The sequence below is a fragment of the Pteropus vampyrus genome, unplaced genomic scaffold (assembly GCF_000151845.1).
Source record: "Pteropus vampyrus isolate Shadow unplaced genomic scaffold, Pvam_2.0 Scaffold85, whole genome shotgun sequence".
NCBI classification, from domain to species: Eukaryota; Metazoa; Chordata; class Mammalia; order Chiroptera; family Pteropodidae; genus Pteropus; species Pteropus vampyrus.
Genome location: NW_011888866.1, coordinates 1,394,753 through 1,418,293, shown reverse-complemented (window position 1 = coordinate 1,418,293; position 23,541 = coordinate 1,394,753). Strand labels below are relative to the sequence as shown.

The 23,541-nt window shown below is 46.6% G+C and overlaps 1 protein-coding gene across 6 annotated transcripts in view; it reads right to left on the bottom strand.

Moving 5' to 3' along the window:
* Positions 1-5,920: 5,920 nt before the first annotated feature.
* The window catches only part of DAPK2 (death associated protein kinase 2), a 108,509-nt gene continuing 90,888 nt past the window's right edge, over positions 5,921-23,541 (bottom strand). For 5 of the 6 annotated variants that reach the window (XM_011363359.2, XM_011363360.2, XM_023532509.1 and 2 more), the window contains exons 8-10: positions 22,108-22,260; positions 21,093-21,138; positions 16,224-19,722 (exon numbers count right to left, since the gene is read on the bottom strand). In XM_011363359.2, coding sequence (XP_011361661.1) covers positions 19,123-19,722; positions 21,093-21,138; positions 22,108-22,260 — 799 coding nt within the window. In that variant the 3' untranslated portion in view covers positions 16,224-19,122. Of the gene's footprint in view, positions 7,371-9,657; positions 9,742-9,838; positions 9,929-16,223; positions 19,723-21,092; positions 21,139-22,107; positions 22,261-23,541 lie in introns of those variants that run through there. The other variant, XM_011363363.2, reaches the window with a different exon arrangement.

Here is a 23,541-nt window from a genome sequence, read left to right as displayed (position 1 = left end):
CAGATGCACACGCCCACACACCCAGATACCCAGAGACATCAGACACAGTCAGAGGCATGCACACAGAAACACACATACACAGAAAACTCAGACACATTCAATGATACACACACGCAAGCACACCCCCCACCAAATATACCCACACAGAGAGATGCTCACACACAGATACCTAGGAACACCCAGAAACACCAATGCACACTCCTCTAAAGGACTCTTATCAGAAGTTTACCCATCCTTTAAGGCCAGACATAAGTCTGATGCACAGTAGGCCTTCAACATCAATGCTTACTGAGCTGAGTATGCTCATGAGGGAAGGGCCTGCCAGGAGAGGTGGCGGCCCAGTGCCTGGTTCCAAGGCCTCTGTTTTGGCTTCCTGCCAGTCTGAGGTCCTACAGCTATCTTTGCCATTTTGGATCAACCAAGGAAAGATAACTCATTCATTAATTCATTCCATAAATACTTACTGAGCACCCACAGGCACTGTACAGAAAACAGCAAACAGAGTCCCAGCCCTGTTCTCATAGAGTTTATGGCCCATCAGAGGAGACAGATATCAAAAACCTAAGTAATTCTTAAAGTAAGTATTTGTTATGGGCTAAATCGTGTCTCCCCACCCTCCACAAAATTCGTATGTTGAACTCCTAACTCCCAGTACCTCAGAATGTGATGGTATTTGTAGATAGGGCCATTAAAGAGGTGATTAAGTTAACATGAGGCCACTAGGGTGGGCTTAATCCAGTGTGACTGGTGTCCTTATAAGAGGAAATTTGAATATTTAAAGAGACACCAGGGACACATGTACCCAGAAGAAAAATCATTTGAAGAGAGTTGGCTGTTTACATGTCAAAGAAAGAGGCCTCAAAGGAAACCAACTCTATTGGCACCTTGATCTTGGACTTTCACCCTCCAGAACTGTTAGAAAATAAATTTCTGTTGTTCAAGCAATTCAGCCTGTGGTATTTAGTTATCGCAGCCCTAGCAAACTAATACAACATTAAAAACAAGAGAACGAGAAAACGAGGAGTGGGAGCAAATAGTCAAGGTTCTGCATTTACTTCTTTATGGAGCTGTTACGCCCTCTGAAGCGAGCTACGCAGGTCCTGAATGAAAAGGCAGAGCAGCAGTAAGCCGCCCTCTCTACACCCTGACTCCAGCAGGGCTCTGTTTCTGCCTCTGGCCTCCCCAGCGGGCCCCCTCCCATACCAGTGTGGGAGGAAAGCCCCTCATGCCTTCTCTTGTGTTTAATAAAATGTTGCTGAGCGTCTGAGTGGAATTTGGCATCACACGGGTGTGTTGGAGCTGTAGAGGTGAGTAAGAGTTGCACCCAGGCCCCAGGATCCCTCCGCCCAGAATCTAGGCCACCAGTGTCAACTGCCGCTATGAGCTATGGTTGTTCTTTTACATTTCTCAGAGTTGCCCGTGGTCTCAGAGTGTAATTAAATTAGGGAAATAACAAATCCGTTATGTTTGCCACATTCTTCGAAGTTGACAAATCTCTTTTACAAAATTAGTTTCAACGAGGCACTCATGACAAGTAACATTGATATTATTATCACCGTTTCACAGATGAGAAAATCAAGGTCTGGAGAGGTTGAATGACAAAGCCAAATAGCTTTTCAAAATGGCATCCAGTCTCTCGGTTTAAACTCAAAGAGACATGGAGGCGGTAAACAGGCTAGTTGAGTTCTGATGTCCGCAGGCGTCTCAGAATCCTTAGGCAAACTCCAAGGAGAAGTGATGACTGAGGAGGGATAGGGGGTACTTTCAACCCTTTCTTTTTAACATGGGAATAATAATCCAGCCCAAGGATTCTCACAGGGTGGCAGGATGACCTCTGATCAAGGTAAAAGGACACAGAGAAAACTCACCATTGAGTCACGAGGAGAAAAGCACACTCAGGGATAGTCACCACACAGCCTCCCTGTCCTTCCACTCTGGCATGTGATGACCATTAGGGTTGATTTCCTTCACCTCACTGTTCCCCTTTATTATAGTAATGTAATACTTGATACATACAAAAGAGTAGATAACTAATATGTAAGGAATAAAGCACAATAATAAAATGAACTCCATTCGAGCCCACCATGAACTCAGTGTTGGCAAGAATACTGCCAACAGCCAGCACCCATCCTTGTCCTCCTCCCCATCTCAGCCGCCTAGAGATAAGCTTCACCTTGAATTTTGAGTGTAGTCATTGCCTTGCTTTTAAAATATAGGTTTGTCATATTTTCATGTATCCCTAAACAACGTATGGTATAGGTTTTGAGCGTCATAAAAATTGTATTATACTGTGTGCGGTTCTCTGAGAGGCTTTTTTCACTCAACAGTGTTTCTCCAAGAAAAGTGGAGAAGAAACGTGGATTTGGGGGTAGGCAAAATTGGGCTGGAATTTAGATTCCAAGTACTCCAGCTGTATGATTGTATGTAAACTCCTTAACCCCGCTGAGTCTTAACTTCCTCATCTCTATAAATGGGGCTCTCATTGGTTATGATGAGGATTAAATGAAATGTATATGAAATGTTCTTATTGCAGAACAGATTTTTTAAATTATTGTTTCTTTTTTTTTCTTTCATTTTTCTTCTACCTTCGCGGAGGATCACTGACTCACAGGGGCTAAAATACCTACACAATTATTTCTCCCTATATACCATAATTGACTCTTTTTTTAGATTAAGAACTGGGAACACAAATTTTATTCATTAAGTAAAGTCATTACTAAAACATGTACTTCAGCTATATATTATGATTTGGTAATGGGCGGAAAAGGAGTGAAAAAAAAAAACTAGTGGGATGGAGGGTAAAACAGGAACAAAGAAACTATTAACAGGAGGTCACCAACTGTGTTTCTGCTTTTTGAAATGTCAATTAACCATTGTTTACAGTTCTTTAACTGCTCCAATCCCTAAGCCTAATAAGATTTGCTTAGAATGGGATCCTCTCAGCAGACCACCAAGGAAGACATTATTCTTTGGGGGGCACGACAGTGAACACAACAATGTCAGGATGACGTCAAGCTGGGAACCAGATGGAAAGAAAGTTCTACAAGCCTGTGCCAGATAAAATTCTTTGTGACATCCCAGTCCTTAATTTAGCTCTTTTCACATGTACCTACTTTGTCTGTAGAGCACAGGGCTTTGACTGTTCTTTCATAGAGATTTTGTGGTTCACCTCTTATGGTATGGCTTTCATTTGCTTCCAAATTAAGGTTTTCAGCAAACAAATATGTGTTATGCGAGCGGCAAAGGCAAATGCGATCTAAGATCTGGAGTCAGGAAAGCAGGTGAGATTGACATTAAAATGCATGCATTAAAATATTTATATGCACATTTGTGAAATATTAATGCAGCATCCTGCTAACACACAGACAAACACTCCGGGGCAGAGCACCCTCAGATCTCTTTAAAGACTTGCCTTTAACGAGCACAGCTTTCGTCACTAGAAATGTTCCATTCGCCTCAGAGCACACCGTGGTCTCATTCAGCCTTGAAGTGTCAGCTGGTCAACATATCCTTTTCAGAGCCTAGGAACACACCTGGTTCCCCTGGCCAGCTGCTCCGCTCCTCCTCACACCTGGAGGGCACCAGCCATTTGCCAGCAGAGAGGTCACAAGGACTGAGCCCCTGTATAGGGTGGCATAAGCATCTGGCTCTGGTTGCTGGGCCTCAAAGAGATCCTCAAAGGATGTGCATCCTCAAAAGCTCCCCCCACCCGCGCACTGCCTGGCCTATGTTTCCCAAGAGATTCTGGGGAACCCAACAGGGGCCGTCAAACACCAGAGAGCTGGGCTGAGAGGACTTGGTCAATAGGGGTTCATATAACCTGGATGAGGAGAAGGCCAGCAGGAACAGTCTGTGGGCAGGAAGGAATCCTGGATTACCAGGACCTACAGAGTGTGGACCCCTTTAGGGCAGGGCCCTTCCTTGTCTGTTCTGTTTGCTGTCCTAACTCCACATATAGAACAGTGCCAGGCACATATTGGTTCACTGACTGACTCGTAGCCCATGGAGGTTGGCTGCTGAGATGCCCCCACCTGGAGGCAGTGTCCTTCACTGTGAAAAGATGGATAGCGGCAAGTGTGACCATTTCTTCCATTTCCAGGAATGAAGGATGAGTCAGGGAACAGTAAAGAAGAGATGAGAGCTTATTTAAAATGAGGCAAAGTGAATAGTCCATCTGTTTCCTGAAAGGTCTACCACAGTTATTCAAGCTGAAGAAATGAGCACTGTACTAGGAGTCAGGAAGTCTGGGCTTTTTGCAGATTTGCTGTGTGATGTAGAATAGCCACTTCCTCTCTCTAGGTTTCAGTTTCCTCTTCAGTAAAATGTAGTAGTGCTATCAGAACTTCAATGTTTTTCCTTGAGTGTGCCTGCCTGTGTACACTGGTCCAAAGAAATGCATGAGCAGGAGTTTGCAGTATAGAAAGAAAAAATAGCTTAATATTGAATTGGCCAATTCGGAGTCAGGGAGCTTATGTTTCTAAAACCTGGACTCCCTAGTCGCGTGTAGGTTACAGATTATATTGGGCAAAATCGCAAGATATTGTGGGTTAGGGGTTTGGGGGCGTGCTGGGAGCTGATTGGTTAGAGGCGAGGTAAGGGTAATAAACCATTTCTTTAAGTCTTGAAGAGAGCTGTGTGGGCTTTTCTGGAGTACCCCTGTCTGGTCTCATGGGAAAGTAGCCAGGAAGGGGGTTCTTCTACCTTAGAGCTCAGGAACTGAAACATAACTTAAGATGTTATCTTAAGCCTGCCAGAAGTCCAGACAGTGACCATTGGTCAGGTCCAGGCTACTGTCTTCGCTGCCTTGGAGGTTTGCTGATTATCCAGGAGAAAGGCTAGGTCTCTGGAGCGGGAGAGAGGGAGGGAGGGAAAGAGGGAGAATAGGGGGCAGAGAGAGAGAGGAAGAGAGAGACACAGGGTGGGGGGTGGGGGGTGGGGGGAGGAGGAAGGATGATTTCTAGAGCTAGGATTTAAAACTAAATTTAATCAAAGTCATAAGGACCCTTGGTTTCAGTAGTTGAACCAAATTCTGAAAGGCTAACCCTTAGGTCATGGTTGGAAACTCAAGTCATTCACTGCACCCACCGCCACACTTTATTTCCTAGGAGCTCCCAGTGACACCCTATTCCAGAACATTCTCTGGTGATTTATGCGACCAGCCACAGCCAAGAGCCCCGTACCAGCCCAGGGGCCCTGAACACAGTTCTCAGCCTCAGCTGTCCTCCAGGGACTGCAGTGAAACACAGAGCTGGTTCCACCTGAGAACTGGGGATGCCCAAGAACTACAGATCAACCACAGAGCTTTCTTCAACAAGCCTGCAGGGCTACTCCATTTCTGCCTGGAAGCTTTTCCCAAACTGGACTGTCTTTGTTCCTGTGGGGCCGTTTTGCTCTGCATCCATCAGCTTGAATGAAGACAACTTGCCCTGCTCTCTCACAGGACGCGCTTAAAACCTGCTGCTGACAAAGGAAAAGGATGCCCCCCACCCACCCCGTTTTCCCCCAGTCTCTTTCCTTTCTGCCCTTTCGCTTTTTCTCCCTCTCTTCTTCCTGGCTCACTTTTCGCCACTAACCTTCCAAAACTTTTGTCTTTTTCCCACCTCTTCCCACATACTTTTTCAAGTCTCGGGGCCTCACCCTGACCCTTTTCCTTTTTGGCTTCCCAGGGCTTCTCTTGGGTTTCTGGTCAGCAACACCATTCTTTTGGTTGGAAAACAGGGCCCCAATTTCTGTGTTGTTAAGGTTCCCTTACCATATTCACTTAAGGGGCCAGGTAATCCATCTCTTCTTCCTTTCCTTTCTCCCCGTGGGTCTTTCTTTGCCCTTCTCCATCCACATCTTTAAAAAGCCCCCTATTTTGGCTATGGTTGACAGGTATATTAGTTTTCTAGGGCTGCCTTAACAAAGTAGAACAGACTGGTGGCTTAAACAATAGAAATTTATTTTCTCACAGTTCTGGAGACCAGAAGTCGGAGATGGAGGTATTAGCAGGGCCGCCGCCTTCTTCTTGAGGCCTCCCTCCCTAGTTTGTAGATGGCTGACTTCTTTCTGTGTCTTCATATGGTCTTTCTTCTGTGTCCTAATCTCTTCTTATAACAACACCAGTCATATTTAGGGCCTGTCCCAATGACCTCATTTCAACTCGATTACCTCTTTAAAGACCCTATCTCCAAATCTAGTCATACTCTGTGGTACTGGAGGATAAATTCTAGGGGTTTGGATAGGGGTCCCCAATCCCTGGGCCATGAGCCAATACTGGTCTGTGGCCTATTAAGAACTGGGCCACATAGCAGGAGGTAAGAGGCAGGCAAGCTAGCAAAGCTTCATCTGTATTTGCAGCCACTCCCCAGCGCTAGCATCACTGCCTCAGCTCCAATTCAGATCATTAGGCATTAGATTTTCATAGGAGCACTGGTCCCTGGTGCCAAAAAGGCTGGGAACCACTGAGTTAGGAGACATAACTCAGCCCATACCAGCAGGGGTGATGGTAATAGTGGTAGAAGGAACACAGGCATTATATGCCATATCTAGGCTGATTCTCTTGGGCTGTAAACCTTTAGCAAAGAATGGAGAAGGCAAGTGTCTTGCAGTCCAGAGAAGATGGTCCAGAATGACCTTCTGAAATACCATCGCTGGGTGCTCTCTAAAGAAAATCAGATGTCGATAACCCTAAAAGAAGCCAGGTATCAGATAAACCAGAAGTTTAATAAAAATGAAAAAAATTACAATATAGTGGGCTGACAACGGGCTACTTTAGAATGTCTGATTCGTTGGTCAGCTTGATATGCTGACTCCATGTGGGTTCTGAGGGGAGACAGGTTGGCCCCTTGTACCCCAAGATTCATTCCGCTCACTTGTCTTGTTCCCTTGAGGGAGGCCTCTGTCCTCCTGGTGTAATTTTCAGCCAGGCTGCTTCTGAACGCTCTCATCCTGTGAGGAAATCTGCCTAAGTCTGACCTTCACTCATGATGATGATGCTCATTTATGTTGCTTTCTTAAGTCTACATCGTACCCCAGGAGTTCTGTGGTTGGCAGACAGGTAAGAGCCTGTTTTTATGGAGAATAAGAGCTTCAGGAATGCTGGTGCCTCCTCCATAGGAAACAACCATATCTCCCAGGGTCTCCAGGCTCCCCTGCGAACTCTTCTGAATCCTATAGGTCCATCTTTCTTGCAAAATGTTCAGAAATGCAAAATGCCTGGGTGCTGGTGACGAGCGAACCAAAAGTCTGCACAGAAGGGAGGCCTGCTAGGCTTGGGCCTCCCTGGTGGCCACTGAGAGCTAGGCCACTTAGGAGGTACTGCTCCTCCTCCGGGGGTGGAGGGCTTTCCTCTTGGCGATGTCCTCTTCTGTGTCACTCTCACAATTCCTCTGGGGGAAAAAAATTTAAAAAATGAGACCCAGGGCAAGAGGGTCACGCGATGCCGGGAATGGGGTCGTGCTGGGCAACCTGGCCTGGGATACCTGGGCCAGGGGCCTGCAAGCCAGGAAGGTGGGTGTTGAGGGGAAAGCTGTTGTTTTGTCCAGAGACTGTGCGTGGACGAGGTGGGCATGGGGAGGGACCTGAAGTGAGGCCACACTAATTGCCTTGAGGCCTCCTTTCCAGGAGAAAGGAAAACAGGTAGGCCAAATCAGGCACTGGAAGAAGCCAAATTGTAACAATAATGAAAATTACATCTGGTGGCTGCCACATAATCAAGATCACTCTGATATGTGGTCTGTGGGCTGATGGGTCTCCTGAACTCAGACTAGAGAGCAGGCGGGTAGGGGAGCCACCAGGACCTCCCCAAGCTCTAACGGCCCCCATTCCACAGCCCCTCTTCTTTGACTGGCTAAGGCTGCATCTTGAGCAAGACTTGCCATGCAGTTTTTCCAGAGAAATGGCTTCTGTGCTCCATTTTCACGAAAGAGAAAAAGAGTAAAGTACATTCCATGGCTAGACCAGAGCTGAAGCAGTCACCCTGGAGGTCATAGTGCCTTTTTCATTCAGGCCACATTGATCTCATCGAATTATTAAAATTATTAAAAGAAGTACTAATTCTGAAAACCTTAAGCAAGTCATAAAAATCTGTGTAAGATATTCAATTTTAATGTTTCCTAAACAAAAGGACTTTTTTTTTTTTTTTTTTTAAGGGCAGTCCTCTTGGGAAAACTTTATAATAGATGTCTGTGACCCAATCCTTTCCCACTTGTAGGGTGAACCATTGAGCTGATGGTGCTGAGTATCCAAGTAAAAAGAGGACTATTTTTTAATGTTTGCACAAGGACAAAAATTAGGATAGAAATTTATAGTCTTTTCAATACTTTCTGGTCCTCTTTCCTCATGGCCTGTACTGACTGTATCAGGGCAACTCAGCTGAAAGGCATGCCTGATATCTGCCATGTGCCTTCCCAGGGCCTTCTCTCCTTCCCTTGGCCTAAGCCACCTGGAAATACAAGGTCAAGATCAACTTTAGCTAAATACATCCTGGACTAAGCCCAGATACAACAATAAAAATAACTCAAGCTCTGCTGAATAGCAACTTTTTAACATGCATCAGAGCCAAACAATAAAAAAGTAAGCTGGGGAAAGTCTATCTGTCATTAACGGGAATTTTCACAGGGAGAGAAACCAGTCCCCTTTTATAGCAGATGAGGAAAGTGGCCAGAGAAGACACATGGCTTGGCTATACCCACACAGCTGCTTCAGGCCCCAGGAGCCATAAACCTTCAAGTCCTGGGCAAGACTTAGAATCAACAAGAGCTCAGGCTGAAGAAAGAGGTCCCCAGGATGTGGGGTGGGGGGAGGATTTCAGGGCCTGTGCCAGGTCCTGGGATGTAGCCTGAGTGCTGTGTGTCCTGAGGATCCACAGGGCTGACTGCCCATCTGTCTCAGATAGCTGCCTTCCAGCCCCTTCCTGAGCAGGAGTCACATTATGACCTGACCTGTGCCATCCCTGACACTGGCATTGCATTTGAAAGTCTACAGGAGGATTTTAGACAAGAATAATAACTGATAATATGTATTGAGTGCTTATAATACGAAGTTTTAAGAAAATGTCATCATTTAATTCACACAACTACCCTATAATCTCATCAACAAATGATAACATTTTGGTGCAGAGAGGTTAAGTAATTTCATCAGAGTCACACAGCTGGTAGCTGGCAAATGTGAATCCTGGATGTCTGGCTCCAGAGACCACACTCTTGACCAATATATTATAAGTCCCTCAATTTAAATGTATACAAAACAGTAAGAAGTTAATCAAATATGAGCTATCATTTAATTATTATTATCATTAATGTTAATCTAAAGCAAAACAAATAGAACAATTGGAACATGAATATAAAGATCCCATTCTACAGATCTTTGGATTGCCAGGAACAGATTTTAGATTGCCAGCAGGCTACCAGTCCTCAGAGAAAGGCTGGGGCAGTGGAACGACAGCAGCAGTCCCTTTTGAAGATCCACCAGGAGAGGATTTAATGTCTTCCAGAAGCTTCTGGCACCACCCCAGTGTCCCCCTGAACACGAGGCCTCCAGTAATCACACAGTGCAAAAGAGGACAGGACCAGCAGAACTGGCTGGAAACAGTTAAGACCTATCTATTCCTCCTCATCCCTGAGCTCCAGGCCAATACAGAATTCCACCCCAGAAGAGGGCACGGCATTTACCTACCAGGTTCTCATCTGGCCTCAGGTGCACCTTCTTCATCAGGGAGCGGGTAAGGTGGTTACACAAGGAGACGATGCTGAAAGAGAGCTGAGGGAGGGAGAGAAAAGAAATGGCCAGGTGAGAATGTATACAGAGACCTGGAGGGATCCAGGAACCACCTGGGCCCCCTACAGCCCTGACATACCTTCCACCGCCTGCGGACATATTGCTTCTTGAAGTTCTCCAGGTTGACCACGGACTCCCTGCGCACCAGGGCTTGCTGGTTGTCTACCGGCTGGGAGACAAAGCAGAGCATGGCAGCTGACACTGGGCTTCGGAGGACGGCCACCCCCTCTCCACAGAACCCCCGACCACACGCTGTTCTTAGCCTGACCCTGGGCAGGGCATGCAGAGAGACGTCACGCTGAGGGGGACGTTTCTAGATACCTCGGCTGTTCAGGAAATGTCCTTGGTGCCCTGAGCTATTATTACCATCGTCAGACACGCACGAGCCAGCTGGGCTGGAGTCTCAGCCCCTCAGCAGGAAAGAGCAGGTGGCAGGGCTTTCAATCATGGATCACTGTCAGGAAGGGGCGATGTACGGCAGCCTAGGATGCCCACTGTGTACTGGGCAAATTGGCCCAGAAAAAATGGATGCCTTGTTGTCATACAGGACATCGTTACTCCATTCAAAAACAAATGGAAGGAAATAGGGGCTTTGATGGGAGTCGAGAGGAGACAGGATGTATTGTTGCCTTTCATGACCTGACAGTCAAGTCTCAGTTTAGAACCTGACTTCCCCAAGAAGCCTGGCATGGCTTCTCTGAGCCTTAGTTTTCTCATCTGTCATATGGGGATAATAAGTAACATTGTGTTACAGGGTCGTTTAGAATAAAATTAATGAGGGTATGTAAACTGCTTAACCTAGAGGTGCTCAGTGCCTTCTCCATTCTCTCTTTTTAAATTTTATTTTATTTAAAAAATAGCTTTATTGAGGTATAACTGATATATAAAAAAACTAAGGGATGAGCCCATTCTCTCTTGAATTACTTCCCTTTTGTAAAACAGTTTTCTGAGCCCAAGAGTTGAGTTTCAGGGATTCTATTGGACCTCCTAAAATGGTTTGTGAGTTTTAGTGTGTAAACTTGAACACTGATGTTCAGAGCAGCATTATTCCTGTGTGGAAACAACTGAAATGTATATTAACTGATAAATAGATAAACAAAATGTGGTATATCCACGCAATGGAATATTATTTATAAAAAGGAATGAAGTACTGATACATGCCACATCATAAATGAACCTCGAAAACATGTTAAGTGACAAAAAGCAGACATGAAAAGCCACTTATTGTACGGGTCTATTTACATAAAATGTCCAGAATGGGTCAATGCGCTGAGACAGAAAAGAGATTAGTGGTTGCCAGGGGGTGGAGAGAGGGGAGGATGCGGAATGACTCCTAAAACATATAAAGTTTCTTTTGGGGGTGATGAAATGTCCTGAAATCAGACAGTGATGATTGTTGCACAATCTGGCGAATACATTAAAACTCGCTGAATTGTATACTTTTAAATTGTAAGTTTATGAGATGTGAATAAACAAAACTTTAGTGTGTGGGTACAGATACACATTTCTCCTGAGGAGATAGTGCTCATTGATCCTCAAAGAACTCCATGACCTCAAGAAAATAAACTATCCATCCAGCTCTAATTCTCTCTTTCTCCTCTGACAGCCTCTTTGTAGCACTGCCTCATTTGGCACCTCAGTGACTGATGAGTGAGGTAGCTCATTGGTTCCTGAGTGTTGGTCTTGTCTCTTAACCACACTTGGAGCACATCTCCATTCTTATTTGTTTTTCATCATGGCACTAGGCACCAGGGGAAGCCAGTGCATATTGCTGGCCCGCACTGCTCTGGACTGACAACGTTCCCCCGGGGGGTCCTTTCCATGTCCACCCAACCCCCATCCTTCTGGAAGGCCTCTGTGAGTTTCAAAGCCCAATTCGAATGTGACTTCCTCCAAGACAACGTCCAAGACACATCTCTTTCCCCAACGTGACCGAGACACATGTGAGCTCCCTTATTACATATATCACTTATTTTGGTCAGCTCTACAGTGGCGTTGTCCCACTAATGGAAAACAACTGGAGGGCACAGAGAGAATTTTCTTCATGTGTTTGTCAATGTCCCCTGTCCCACCTCCTCCCCACCCTGAGCAGACAACAGTGGGTGCTTAATAGTTGTATGGTCAAATTGTTTCCCTGAGCCGCTGAAGAGACAAACTGGAATGAAATCCTAAGACTTGGGACCTGCTCACTCCTGCCAGAGAGGCCAGTCACCTGGATCAGCAGCCATGACCCTGTGATGTGAGGACAGCTCTGTCTGGGAGTCAGCTGAGTTCTGTGGGGGTCAGGGAGCAGGGAGGAGAATGCATACAACCTTGACACAGAGGGAAGATGAGAAAGCCAGGAGTGATTCATTGTCCCAAACTGGAACACAGTGGTTTGGGCCAAAGAGTGTGGGGAGAAAGAGGGGAGGGGAAGGCAGAGAAGGAAGAGAAGGAAAAAGTATGAGGGTGCTGAGAAGACCACAGACCAAGCTCTCCCAGCTCTGTCTGTAATCGCTTCTCACCTCCTCTGCCACACCTGCAAGCTCAGCCCTGGGTCTAGGTCTCACCCAGAAGGGAGATGCAAAAGCAGGCAGAGCCTGCCCGTCACTGGTATCGAAGCCTTCCAGCAGCTTCCTGGCACTCTTGAACGAACCCAACAAGCTCTCCAAGAACCCCAAGGCCTGTATCATCTGGGTCCTTCTCCAACCTGATTTCCTCCCTCTCTCCTTCCTGTCGCTGTGGCTCCTGTCACACTGGTCTGCTTGCCGGTCTAGGAACACAAGGTGTCAGGGTCTTTGCCCTTGCTCCTTCATATATTCACTTTGTCACTTTGTTCAGGTCTTTGCTTAAATGTTACCTCCTCAGAGAGACCTTGACCATCCTATGTAAAACAGCACCTCAACTGCCCCATACAACTCACTGTGCCTGTGCCCTACTTCTTCACAGCATGCCATTGACATTTTACTCCGCATTTATTTGGTTTTTGTTAGTCCCCCTCCCTTGTGCCTCCCAGCAACTAGTGTCTCCCACAGAACATCTCTACCTCTAACTTCATTAATGTCTAAAATTCACCTTTGAGCCTAACTCTTGCATGGGGACAATTGCAGCTCACTTGGAGAATTTGATGAGGCAGGATCGGTAGCCACTGGGAGGAAAGGAACTTCTTTTTACCCACTTACTGATTGGTACCCTTGCCAAGAGAAAGATGCCTAAACCCTGTGGCTGGAAGGTCAACATGCAAGTTAGGGGAGTCCGTTAATGAGAATCCCACCTTCCAACTGTTCCAGCAGTGCCAGGCACTGAGTGGAGGGGCCCAACTAAAATATAAGGTGGAACCACTCCCAGAGGCCATTCATGGGAGGTAATGCAATTACTTCTAGGGCCCTGTCTATAAGCTACACAAAGCAGCACCAACTTTGAGAAGGAGGCCACCCAGGCTATAAATCTGTCAGGCTGGCCTTTCTCAATCAATGGGCCTCCTTTGTTGCTAAGAGGACTCACCAGATGCTGACATTCTCATCTAAGCCTTGAAAGTCAGAGAGGTGTAAATTCTGTAGTTAAATCTGTTCCCAGAATAAATGTGGCACTAACATTTTTAATTAAATTGGGAGTGTGAGAGGGAGATGGAGCTATGTTATGCCTTCTACTGACCTCGCCCCCACCTCTATGCAAACAAACAGTGTCCACCTTCCAGCCTGTGGTCCTTCAGAGACACCAGAGAGTCTGGGCAATTCTGACCAGGCTCCTAGGAGCATGTTTGGTGTCTCAGAAGAATGTCGGGAAGGGAGGAAGAAGACAGAATGCTGTGGCTGAAGTCAGGTTTTGTTTTGCAGATGCAAATGCCTTGAACAAGCCCAGCGGGGTGTGCTAGGTCAGCACCCACATCCACAGAGCAGGGAGATGAAGCGGCAGCCACCTTCCCAGGCATAAAAAAGGAACCCGGCTTTTCTGAAGAGGCACTCTAGAAGATTTTCTCTAAATACCAGGCCTCCTCTAGAAACTGCAAACAAATTGAACTTTTCAAACCTCCATCTGTGCCATTTCTCCAACCCCACCCTCCACAGAAAGCCAGGGACACCTGAGTACCCATTTCTCTCTCCTGCCCAGGTCTGTCACTCTGGCCCTCCTCCTCCCCAATCTCCCTTAATATAGGTGACGCCTCCACCTCTCCCTTTTGCTGGCTATTTCGTTGGCTAGAGCCTGGGCCCTGCTGGCTTTACCTACAGCCTGAAAGGAGCACGTGAGGCTTACAGGTGCCTGAGTCTCCGCCTCCTTATAAATGGGTGGGGAGAGCTGTAGGAAGGATGTGTCCCTGAAGGTTGTCCCTACAACAAACAAGCCAATGGAAAGAAGTAGGAACGCCCTTTTTCTTGCCTCACCTTGGCTCCCTTTTCTGAGTTAGGTCTTGGCATGGATACACTCTCACTTTTAATCCTCACTCTGGGACCTTCAGTTTTCTGAGCAATTTTTCATCCCCAGGAAAAGCTTCAAAGCTCTCCCTTCTGTGCTGTTGCAGAAGACATAACAACCAAATGCCATGTGTGGACTGTGTTTGGATCCTGATTTGAACAAACCAACTATAGCAGGACATCCTTGAGAAAAGTGGGGTTGTGAGTATGAACTTTGTACTCAGATGATATTAAGGAATTATTCTCGATTTTGTGAGGTGTGATAATGGCACAGTGGTAGTATTAAAAAGAAAGTCCTTATCAGAGATTCATGCTGAAGAATTTATGAATTAAATATGTCTGAAGTTTCCTTTAAAATACTCCAGAAAAAGTAGCGGTAGAGATGAATAAGAGAGGACTGGCCATAACTTGCTCACGGTTGAAACTGGGTAATAGGTACATGGAATTCACTATACAATTCTCCATACTTTTGTGTAAGTTTTTAACATTTCCAATACAAAAAGTTAAAAACAAAAACTCTCCCTTTTTTAATTTCTATAATCTCCTTCTCTTTAATTTCCATTTAACAGTCCAATTTCCTGACCCCAGTCTGGCCCTATCCCCATCCCTCCAAATTCTACTTGGCACCTTCTCCGCAAGGCTACATTTGGGGGGGATTTAGGAGGGAAGACCTTCTCTGAGAATGCTTCTGCCCTCTGCCATCCCTCTTATCCTTTCTCAATCCAAATTCATCTTTCTCCTGTCTTTCTGGACTATTAGGTACCTCTGTTTTATCGCTCATCATAGCCATTCCCATCTTTCAGTTGGTCGGGTCCCCATCTGTCCCAGACACTGCATCTTTTATTTAGGGGTTGTCTTGCCCTTATCTGTCACTTTCCTCCAGAGCCAGAGAACAATCAGTGTTTGTTCGACTGAACTGGCCCCTTCTGCTCCTCAAATAGGCCTACTGCTGGGTCTCCTCTCAGGGCAGAGCCTTCTCCACAGGCCAAGTTTCACAGACAAAGGAGAAAAGGTCATTCGGTTCCACAGACATTTACAGAGGCCAACAGTGGGGATGGTATCTGGGCATGCAGCCACCTCCCACATGGGCCGACTGCACCCAGTGATGGAGTGAGGTTGGAAGCCACCATGTTCATAATCACCTATAGGGGAGGGTGGATGGTGCACCAGTGCAGAGTGGGGCTGCATAGAGGAGACTCTGGCTTCTTCTGCCATTATTACTCTACCCCACCAGTTACCGTGCCATCTCCACCCTTCCCAAAGCAGAGTAGAGTAATCGTGTGCCATGTGCATCTGCTTCAGAGCAGGGACAGGCTGCCGCCTTCCCCAGGAAGCTTTCACAGCTTCCTTAGGAACCGTTATTCAGGAAGCTGTCACACACTCACCCTTCCCTTCCCAACAGTTAAGATTCATGTTTGCACAGAGCACAGAGGCCAACCTTTCATTCACGGCCTGGTAAGTGAAAAATCTGATGGCAGATGAGCCTGCCCACGGAGCATGTCCCCTAGGCCTTCCACTCCCTAGGTACCAGTGCCATGGACACCCAGGAGCATCAGTCTCACCCTGCCCTTGAGCCCCCTGTTAAGATGCCAGTGGTGGGCATGTGCAGAGGAATTCAGCAGGCCCTCTGGCTGGGCTCTCCACAGGCCTCCCTGAGCTCCCGTCAGCATCAGGTTTGGATGCCAAAGGGTGATGGGAGTTGGACTGGCCAGGTGACAGAGTAAGGTCACAGTCCTCTTTAATTTCCCTGAAAGACTTGGGAGCATTTCTCAGTTCTCTTCGATTTGTCTTTGGAAACTCTTAGTAGAGTAAAGGATTTGTTTATCAATACCAAGGACAGGACACAAACACAGAGAAGATGATTCCACTACTGTGAGAAAAACCTCTTGTGGTTCTGACTAGATGGATAACTTAAGACAAATTCTGTCCTGGAAAATGCTATAAAATGAGGGTGTTCAGTGGTTCACTGCTGAGGACCTCCCAGCACAGTGTATGCCTGATGCCACAATTCTAAAATAGCCACTTCTCCCTCCTTCTTCCAGGTCTCCCTAATTCAAACCATCAACATCTAACTCCTTTATTGCATTTTATTTCTACCTTCACAAGAAAGTTTCTCTTGAGTTGTTCATTTAGGAGCTTCCTTTCCTTAGGAAACCTGGCTGTATTCAAGGTCTGTTAGCATGGCCAAAGAGACCTTTGATATTTGTGGTGTCTTATGCCAAATGAGTACATCACGCCCCATGATAGGGCAGGTAAGTTCTTGGAGAGATTGTAGATGGACCATATGTACCAATTCTTCCAAGCAGGGAGTAGGAAACAGCTGGGCCATCTTCTGTTGATTCCAAGATGCACATTTTTTGGCTCTCTGATATCAAGACTTTTCTTCCAGTCAATGGCATCATATTATCACTATCGGCTTGAAGCAAAGGTAGATGTTCTGAGAGATGATCATGCTGCTTCTGCCAGCCATCAGGGGCCTCCCAGCCTCAGACTGTCTGACATTAGATTCTCTGCTTGAGGTTCTTTTGGGTCACACTGATTGTGAAGTTCAGAAAGCAAACCTGTATGAGGACCACCAACAAGGGGCTCCTATTCTCAGAGGAGGATTTTTCATTCTATGACCTAGTGTCAAGGTTAGGACATACATACTCCCTTGCTTTCCTTTTCTCAGAGTGGCTTTATTTCTCATTTACCCTCTCAGTGAGGGTGTCTCAGCTTTGTATGTGGGGGGGGGTCTCCTATTGGACTTCCCATCTTGGGCATTTTATCTTTCTTATTTTTGGTACATAAAATAATGGTTCTTCTTATATTAGAGAAAAATATGGTTTCTTATAGTTGATGAAAAAATTTAATAATATATATTGTATTTGACATGATCTAGCATGCTAATAGAAAAGGAGGTAGGATTTTGAAGAATGGTTTCATGGAATCTCATGTCTCATCCTAAACTACTTCCCATCTGTGCTGCTCACTGGGCATATCCCCCTCAGCATATATCGGTCTGTTGTATAGCCCGACACCTATTATGGCTCCCCATGACTCTTGGGATAGAGGCAGAGTTCTTTAATATGGCAAAGCCCTGCTGATCCTGCCTCCTCTCCAGCTGCATCTACACCATAATATTCTTATTCTCCCCTCTCTAGCTTTCTTTCTGTCTCTGCAATTTCAGCCTCCCCCTCCCCTTCCCATCATGGAGCCTGGCATGACAGCTGGGAACAATTCTTTCTCCCTGGGTTGCTTCCTGATCTCAGCTCCAGCGTAACCACTTCAAACCTTCCCTGACTAGATCAAACCCCCCAGCTGTAGTTCTACATTTCTAGAATGTTCTTGATTAATGTTGGAATCCTTCACTGGACTGCAAACTCCATTAAAGAAGGAAACATGCCTGTCTTCACTCAACTGTGTATCCCCAGTGCCAAGTCAAGTGCCTGGCAGTTGATAGGTGCTCAGAAATTATTTGCGAATGGATGGGTGGATGAATATGGGTATAACTTGCCCCAGAAGCAGAGAGTAAAAAACGCCTGTTAGCGGAAGCAGAAAGAACAGACTTATCATCAGGAGACCTCCACTTTTGCCACTATTATGACCTTGGGCAAATCACATCCTCTCTGTTTCCTCATCTCCACATTGAGAATAACATTTACCCCACCTATCTGACAAGGGTGTTTTGTGAGTCTGTGAAGACACTTTGAACCTACACATCTGTTCCCCCATCCCAAGCTTCTAGCACAGCGCCGGGGCCACACTCCATGCTCTGTCTATATGAGCTCACTGACCGGTCCCCGTTCCAGGAAAAGGGTGATGAGATCACACAGTTCTCCCGAAGCTTGGGGTCAAGAAAGGACCACTGAGCCTTGTGCTTCCCAGTCTTAATGTCCACCTTCTTCAAAAACTCGCATAGATTGTCTCAGACCTTTCAGGGCCTAGTGCCCTAGGTGCATAAGAAAAATAACCTGCTTGTTGAGTCCCTTTTGGTCTTCATTCCCAGCACAAGGTTGGGGCCCTTAGCCAGAGTAGGGAAAGCTGGAAAGGGTGAGATGCTGCCCCTTCGCTCCTGCTCTGCAGGCTGATCTTCAGACAGGAATAGGGCTGGAGAAGAACAATGAACTGCACCTGCTAGGGCACACTGCTGGGGACAGTCATGTGACATTATGACACAATCCACCTTTACCTGGCAGAATACATGAAGTTGCTTACTTTACCTCTGAGATCCGAACTTTAGTGTTACGGTGGATATTTATAGCAAAGCCTCACAATTTCTCTCCATATACCTCATCTTAGAGTCAGGCATCCTGAGTTTCTGTTTCATCTGTATCAACTAGCTATAAATGACCCTGAGTAAGCCATTTTCTCTTTGAGTCAATTTCCTCATCGGTTACATAAAATAATACTAACAACAATAGTAATACCATCCACCTTCCTGTCTCACAGAGTTCTTTTAAGGATCAAAGACAGAAGCGCTTGGTAAGTGATGTCAATGCAAATGAAAAGTAATATTTTCTCTATGCATTTTAAATCCCTCCTTTTGCAGCAGGAAATCACCGAGCTAACTTAGTGTTATCCCTACTTAACTCAGATATTACCCAAGATCTACAATTCATAAGGCATATAGGCAGGAAGTGAGGTGTGTACATATCCATTATTACAAATAAGTTATCAAACATCTCCCCAGGGGCTCGCCTTCCATCCTCTGGAGAAGGATACGTTGAAGGGTATTCATTCTTAATTGTTTAAAAAGCTTGGCTGCCCTGCCAGCCCCACTCCCAGAAAACTGGGTTGGTGAGAGGAGGTGCAAAATGAATAACTACCCAGCGCCTCCATGATTCTGGATTCTGTCAAGGAGGGTGGAGCTATGCTACAAACACACATCCCTGCAGGATAATTCTAGCCAATGCCCACCAGGGCAATTGGAAACATGCTTCTGCAAGCCACCCAGGATACATTACTGACTAGATTCTGGTGCTCAGAGCTTCTAGCTGGCCAAGACTTCCTTGCTGCCTAATCTGTTGAGCAGCTCCACTAGGGACTCACTGGCATCCCAGTGGAACACGGAGCCCAGGCCATCTGTGCTCCCACTCTCCAGCTGGAAGCTGCCCACCCGTTCCTGGATCCACTGTAGGTCTGCTGAGAGTTCTTGCCTCAGAGCTTCATACTGCATCTGCAGATGGTCTAATTTCCTGGTCATGCTTCCAAGGCTGGACCCTGTGGCCTGGATGTCTTCTCTCAGGAGCTTCTTCAAGGACTCCACTTTGCGGAACTCATACCTGAGCTGGGACAGGTTGTGCCGGATGCTCTCTCTCTCTTCTCGGTACCAAGCTTCCTTCTCATTGAATATGGAGACCAGGGCCTCCACATCATCCTGGATGGTGTCATGGGCCTCTGCCAGGACACAGCATCCCTGGTCTACCCAAGCCACGTCCTCTACCACATGAGCAAAACGCTCAAAGTTGACATAGGTGTTGTTGGGGGGCATGCTTGAGTGGCATTTGAGGGTGTACTCTCTCAGGCGCTTGGTCTTCAGTTGGGTGGGCTCTGTCTTCCGCTGTTCTGGGGTTCTGACTTCTCCTTTGGACTGGTGGGTGTTTAGATAGAAGAGCCAGAATTAATTTGACGTCTACTCCAAAAAGCAGTTTGAGGTGTAGGCGGAAGGCACACGAGCAGCCTCTTTGGCATTCACTGCATGCGGCAGCAGGCCATGGGGAGGACCAAGGTGGGATGAGCATCCCCGCAAACCATAAGCAAAGTCAAGGAGTATGGAGGTCCTGCCTGAACACTTACTTCAGGGTAGGGTGGTCCATGGCCTTTAAAGGGTCTTCACACACATAGCATTTAGGGGCGCTCACACAGACAAGCAGGCTACAGCAGAACTCTGCAGGCATCCACTCAAGGGCAGGAGCACACAGGCCACGGCTGACAGAGGGAGGCTGAGGAGCCTCTCTCCTTCGGGGCCAGTCAGCTCCCGGGGCCTCAGCAACACTCGGCAGGCTGAGCGGGGAGGCAGGCCGAGAGACTGCCTAGCTTTGTGCTCTGGGCCCACCCCAAACCTGGAGGGCCCTTGGCCTGCCCCATCCTTTGGAGAGCGGAGGAACCTGACCTTCTCTGGTGCGTTCCAGCCCTCCCCACCCACTCTCCATCTTCCACAAGCTTCTGCATCCCCAGATCTTCCTCGCCAGCCCTCTCATTTATCAGTTCAGATGAATGGGAGGTCTGGTGATGTCCCTGGGAGTGCACATCTGGTCAGTCTACAGAACTGGGGCCAGAATCCCAATCTCCTGATTCCCACCCTCCCAAAGGGCTTCTCATTAGCACTTTATTGTGACCAGACGCAAGACCTTCTGAAAAAACTGAAGCTAGAAGCGCAATTACAAAGCAGGTCAGGCAGGGCGCCACTTTTGTGTCTCCTCCCTCCCCAGAGGGGATGGACTTGCCCTAAGGGAATGGATGCCTTTCTTCTCATCTCAGACCCCTATTCCCTGAAGTCTGGAGGAGGCTGAGGAAGCTAGGTGACTGGTTTGAGTATCATCCTTTACTCACAGCCCCGAAAGTCAGAAAGAAGGAGCCCTGGTTACAAAGTCAAGGTTTTTCATTGTCATTGATGTCTCTACAATTGGAGAGTCCTGATTTCTGCTTTGAAAGTGCTGGTGACATGTCGTCTGACAAGGAACACGTTATAAGACAGCACCAAAGAAAAAAGGTTTCAACTGAGGTTTGCGAGGGCTGCATTTCTTAAGTCACCTAAACAACATGAAATATAAACTTAAACCTACAAACCTATTTGAACAAGCCCCAGACCCTTTGGAGCTCCCCACTAGCTTTCACTTGTGCTCAAAGGTCAGTATTTCATGCAAAGGCCTTTCCATGGGCCCTCTGCATATGGTCACCCCAGCCAGCCCTGGCGACAGAGCAGAGATCTGTCACTGGAACTCATCGCCATGCCCTTACCGTGATCCAGGGGTGCCTGAGAGCCTCTTGGATTGTGAGTCGTTTCCTGCAACAAGGATCAGAAACAGTGATGATTCGTGAGGATAGAAGTTGAGAGCAAAATCTTCATATTTATTCTTCTTAGACCTGCATTTTGGCATTCTTTGACCACTGCCATCAAACCAGAATAATGGGGATGAAGAGATAGATGGGGAACTGGCTGAATTCCCTGCACTACAGATAAAGTCATCCAGGCAGACTCCTCGATAAAGTGACATTACATAAACCCTCATCTTTGGTTCCAAAGTCAAAGGCCCTAATTAATGCCACACTGTAGGAGAGTCGTGAGTGCTCTTTGAGCTTGCAGCTTTCCATTGCTAAGCCTTTGGTCTCTGTTTTTCTATTTGTCTCCCAGATCTCTTCTCTGCTCTGCCCCGCTCTGTACACAGGTAGGGTATTCCTGTCTAACCCTTAAACGGGGAAATCAAGCCCCTGTACTTTAGAGGACCCCACTCTGACTCTCTCTCTCTGACATCTGTGGGACCAAGAAGACACGACTCTCTAGAGTCTGTGGACTCTACCCTTGACTTTTCTAGGCCATGCTCTGAGCACCCAATTCCCACCTGAATTGGCTTGAAAACTACCACTTTCCTTTTCATATTCCAGATGCCTTTGGGAAAGACTGTACAAATAATAAGCCCTAGAGAAATCCAGGCTAACTTCCAAACACACACACAGACACAAAAACAGACATACACATTGCACACACACATGCATTACGCACACACACACACACACACACACACACACACACAGTTATTTACATGTCAGCAGGAAAAAAAAGCAGGAAGACTTGAGCAAACAAGATACATGCCAAGTCTCGGTCAGTCTACACTTCTTGGCACCTGCCCAGATTAGACCACAATGGTACAGATGACAGCCTGTGGCAAAGTGGGGACAGACTGACATGTCTTTGGGAGAGGCAAAAAGAGAGGGTCAGTACCTGGGAAGCTCATGCCTTTCTCTATCCTCTTACCGAGTCTCTTTAACCAGAAGCTTCCGAATGAAGTCCTTGGCCAACTCGCTGGTCTGACTGAAGAATTCCTCATCAAAGTCGTAACTCACTGCCGTGATATTTGCCAGTGTTTCCTGCTTTGTGTCTCCCAGGAACGGGGATGCTCCACTTAGGCTGAGCACACAGAGAGGGAACATGTGACTGTAGGAAAGTAGATGGAAGTGGGGATGACGGACTCAGGGAACCTGGACTTGTACTGTTGTGTGAGGATGGGGGGCTCCCAGCAACATTGCCTGTTCCCTCTGGGCAGCCAGTCAGTAGCCTTTTCAACTGAGTCCAATTCAGTACACCTCATGGAGCTCCTACTAAGTACTTGACAGAGAGAAACTGTGTCTTCAAGGGAATTGAAAGAGGAGGGGAGAGAAGCAGAGCAGAACAAAGCAGAATATAATAGTATGCCAGACAAAGAACTGGGGAGCACAGAGCAGAGGGGAGGCCCAGCACAGGCTGCATAGGAGAGATGACATTTGCATCAATTGTGTTTTAAAGAGTAAAGACGTTTTCGGCAGTCAGAGAAGGAGATGGAAGGTCTTCTAGGCTAAGGGAGTAGCTGAGCAAAGCCTAATAGGTATGAAGTAGATGGGCCATTAGGGACTAGAAGGGTATGTGAAGTTCCCCTACAGGGTTTGTCAAGGAAGTATCATTCAAATAATGATATGGAATCTACTGTCTCCTGATTCATATTGTTGTTGCTTATGGAAAACCTCTACCCAGATGTGCCATTGTCCCAGAAGTCACTGTGCCCAAACTTCCTGAGCTCCTTGCCTTGAATAATGATGTCACTTCACAAATGTACCCAAGCTAGAAACATGGGGTCACCTCTAACTCTTCTTTCATTCCCTCACCTCATCTAATTGGCCAAAAAGTCTTGTTGGTTCCATTTACTAAACATCTCTTAAAGGTCATCCCCATCCCCACTGCCATTTTCTTGGCATGAAGGCAGCAAGGTGCACTGGAAAAATTTGGTATTTCAATCCTGGGTTTGAATCCCCGCTCTGTAATTCATTAACTGTGAACCTAGGTAAGTTATTTGACCTCTCTGAGCTGCCGTTTCCTCCTCTGTAAAATGATGAAAATAAAAGTCTCCACCTCACATGATTGCTGTGAAGAATAAATATACATAAAATACTCCATGCTCCTGTCCCATACAAAAGCTCTGGGATTGATGGCCATTATTATTGTCATTATTAGAACACAAAGAACCTTCCACGACTCCCCATTTTCTATAGGACCACATCTAAACTCCTGAGCAAGACATCAGAATTTGGTCCTACCACATGCTCAGTACTTTTTACCACACTTAACGTGCTCTCTGTTCCTTTCCTTAGCAGGACAGCCCTTCCCTCCCTTTCTACCTGGAGAATTAACCTCATGCTATACGACCCAGTTCAAATC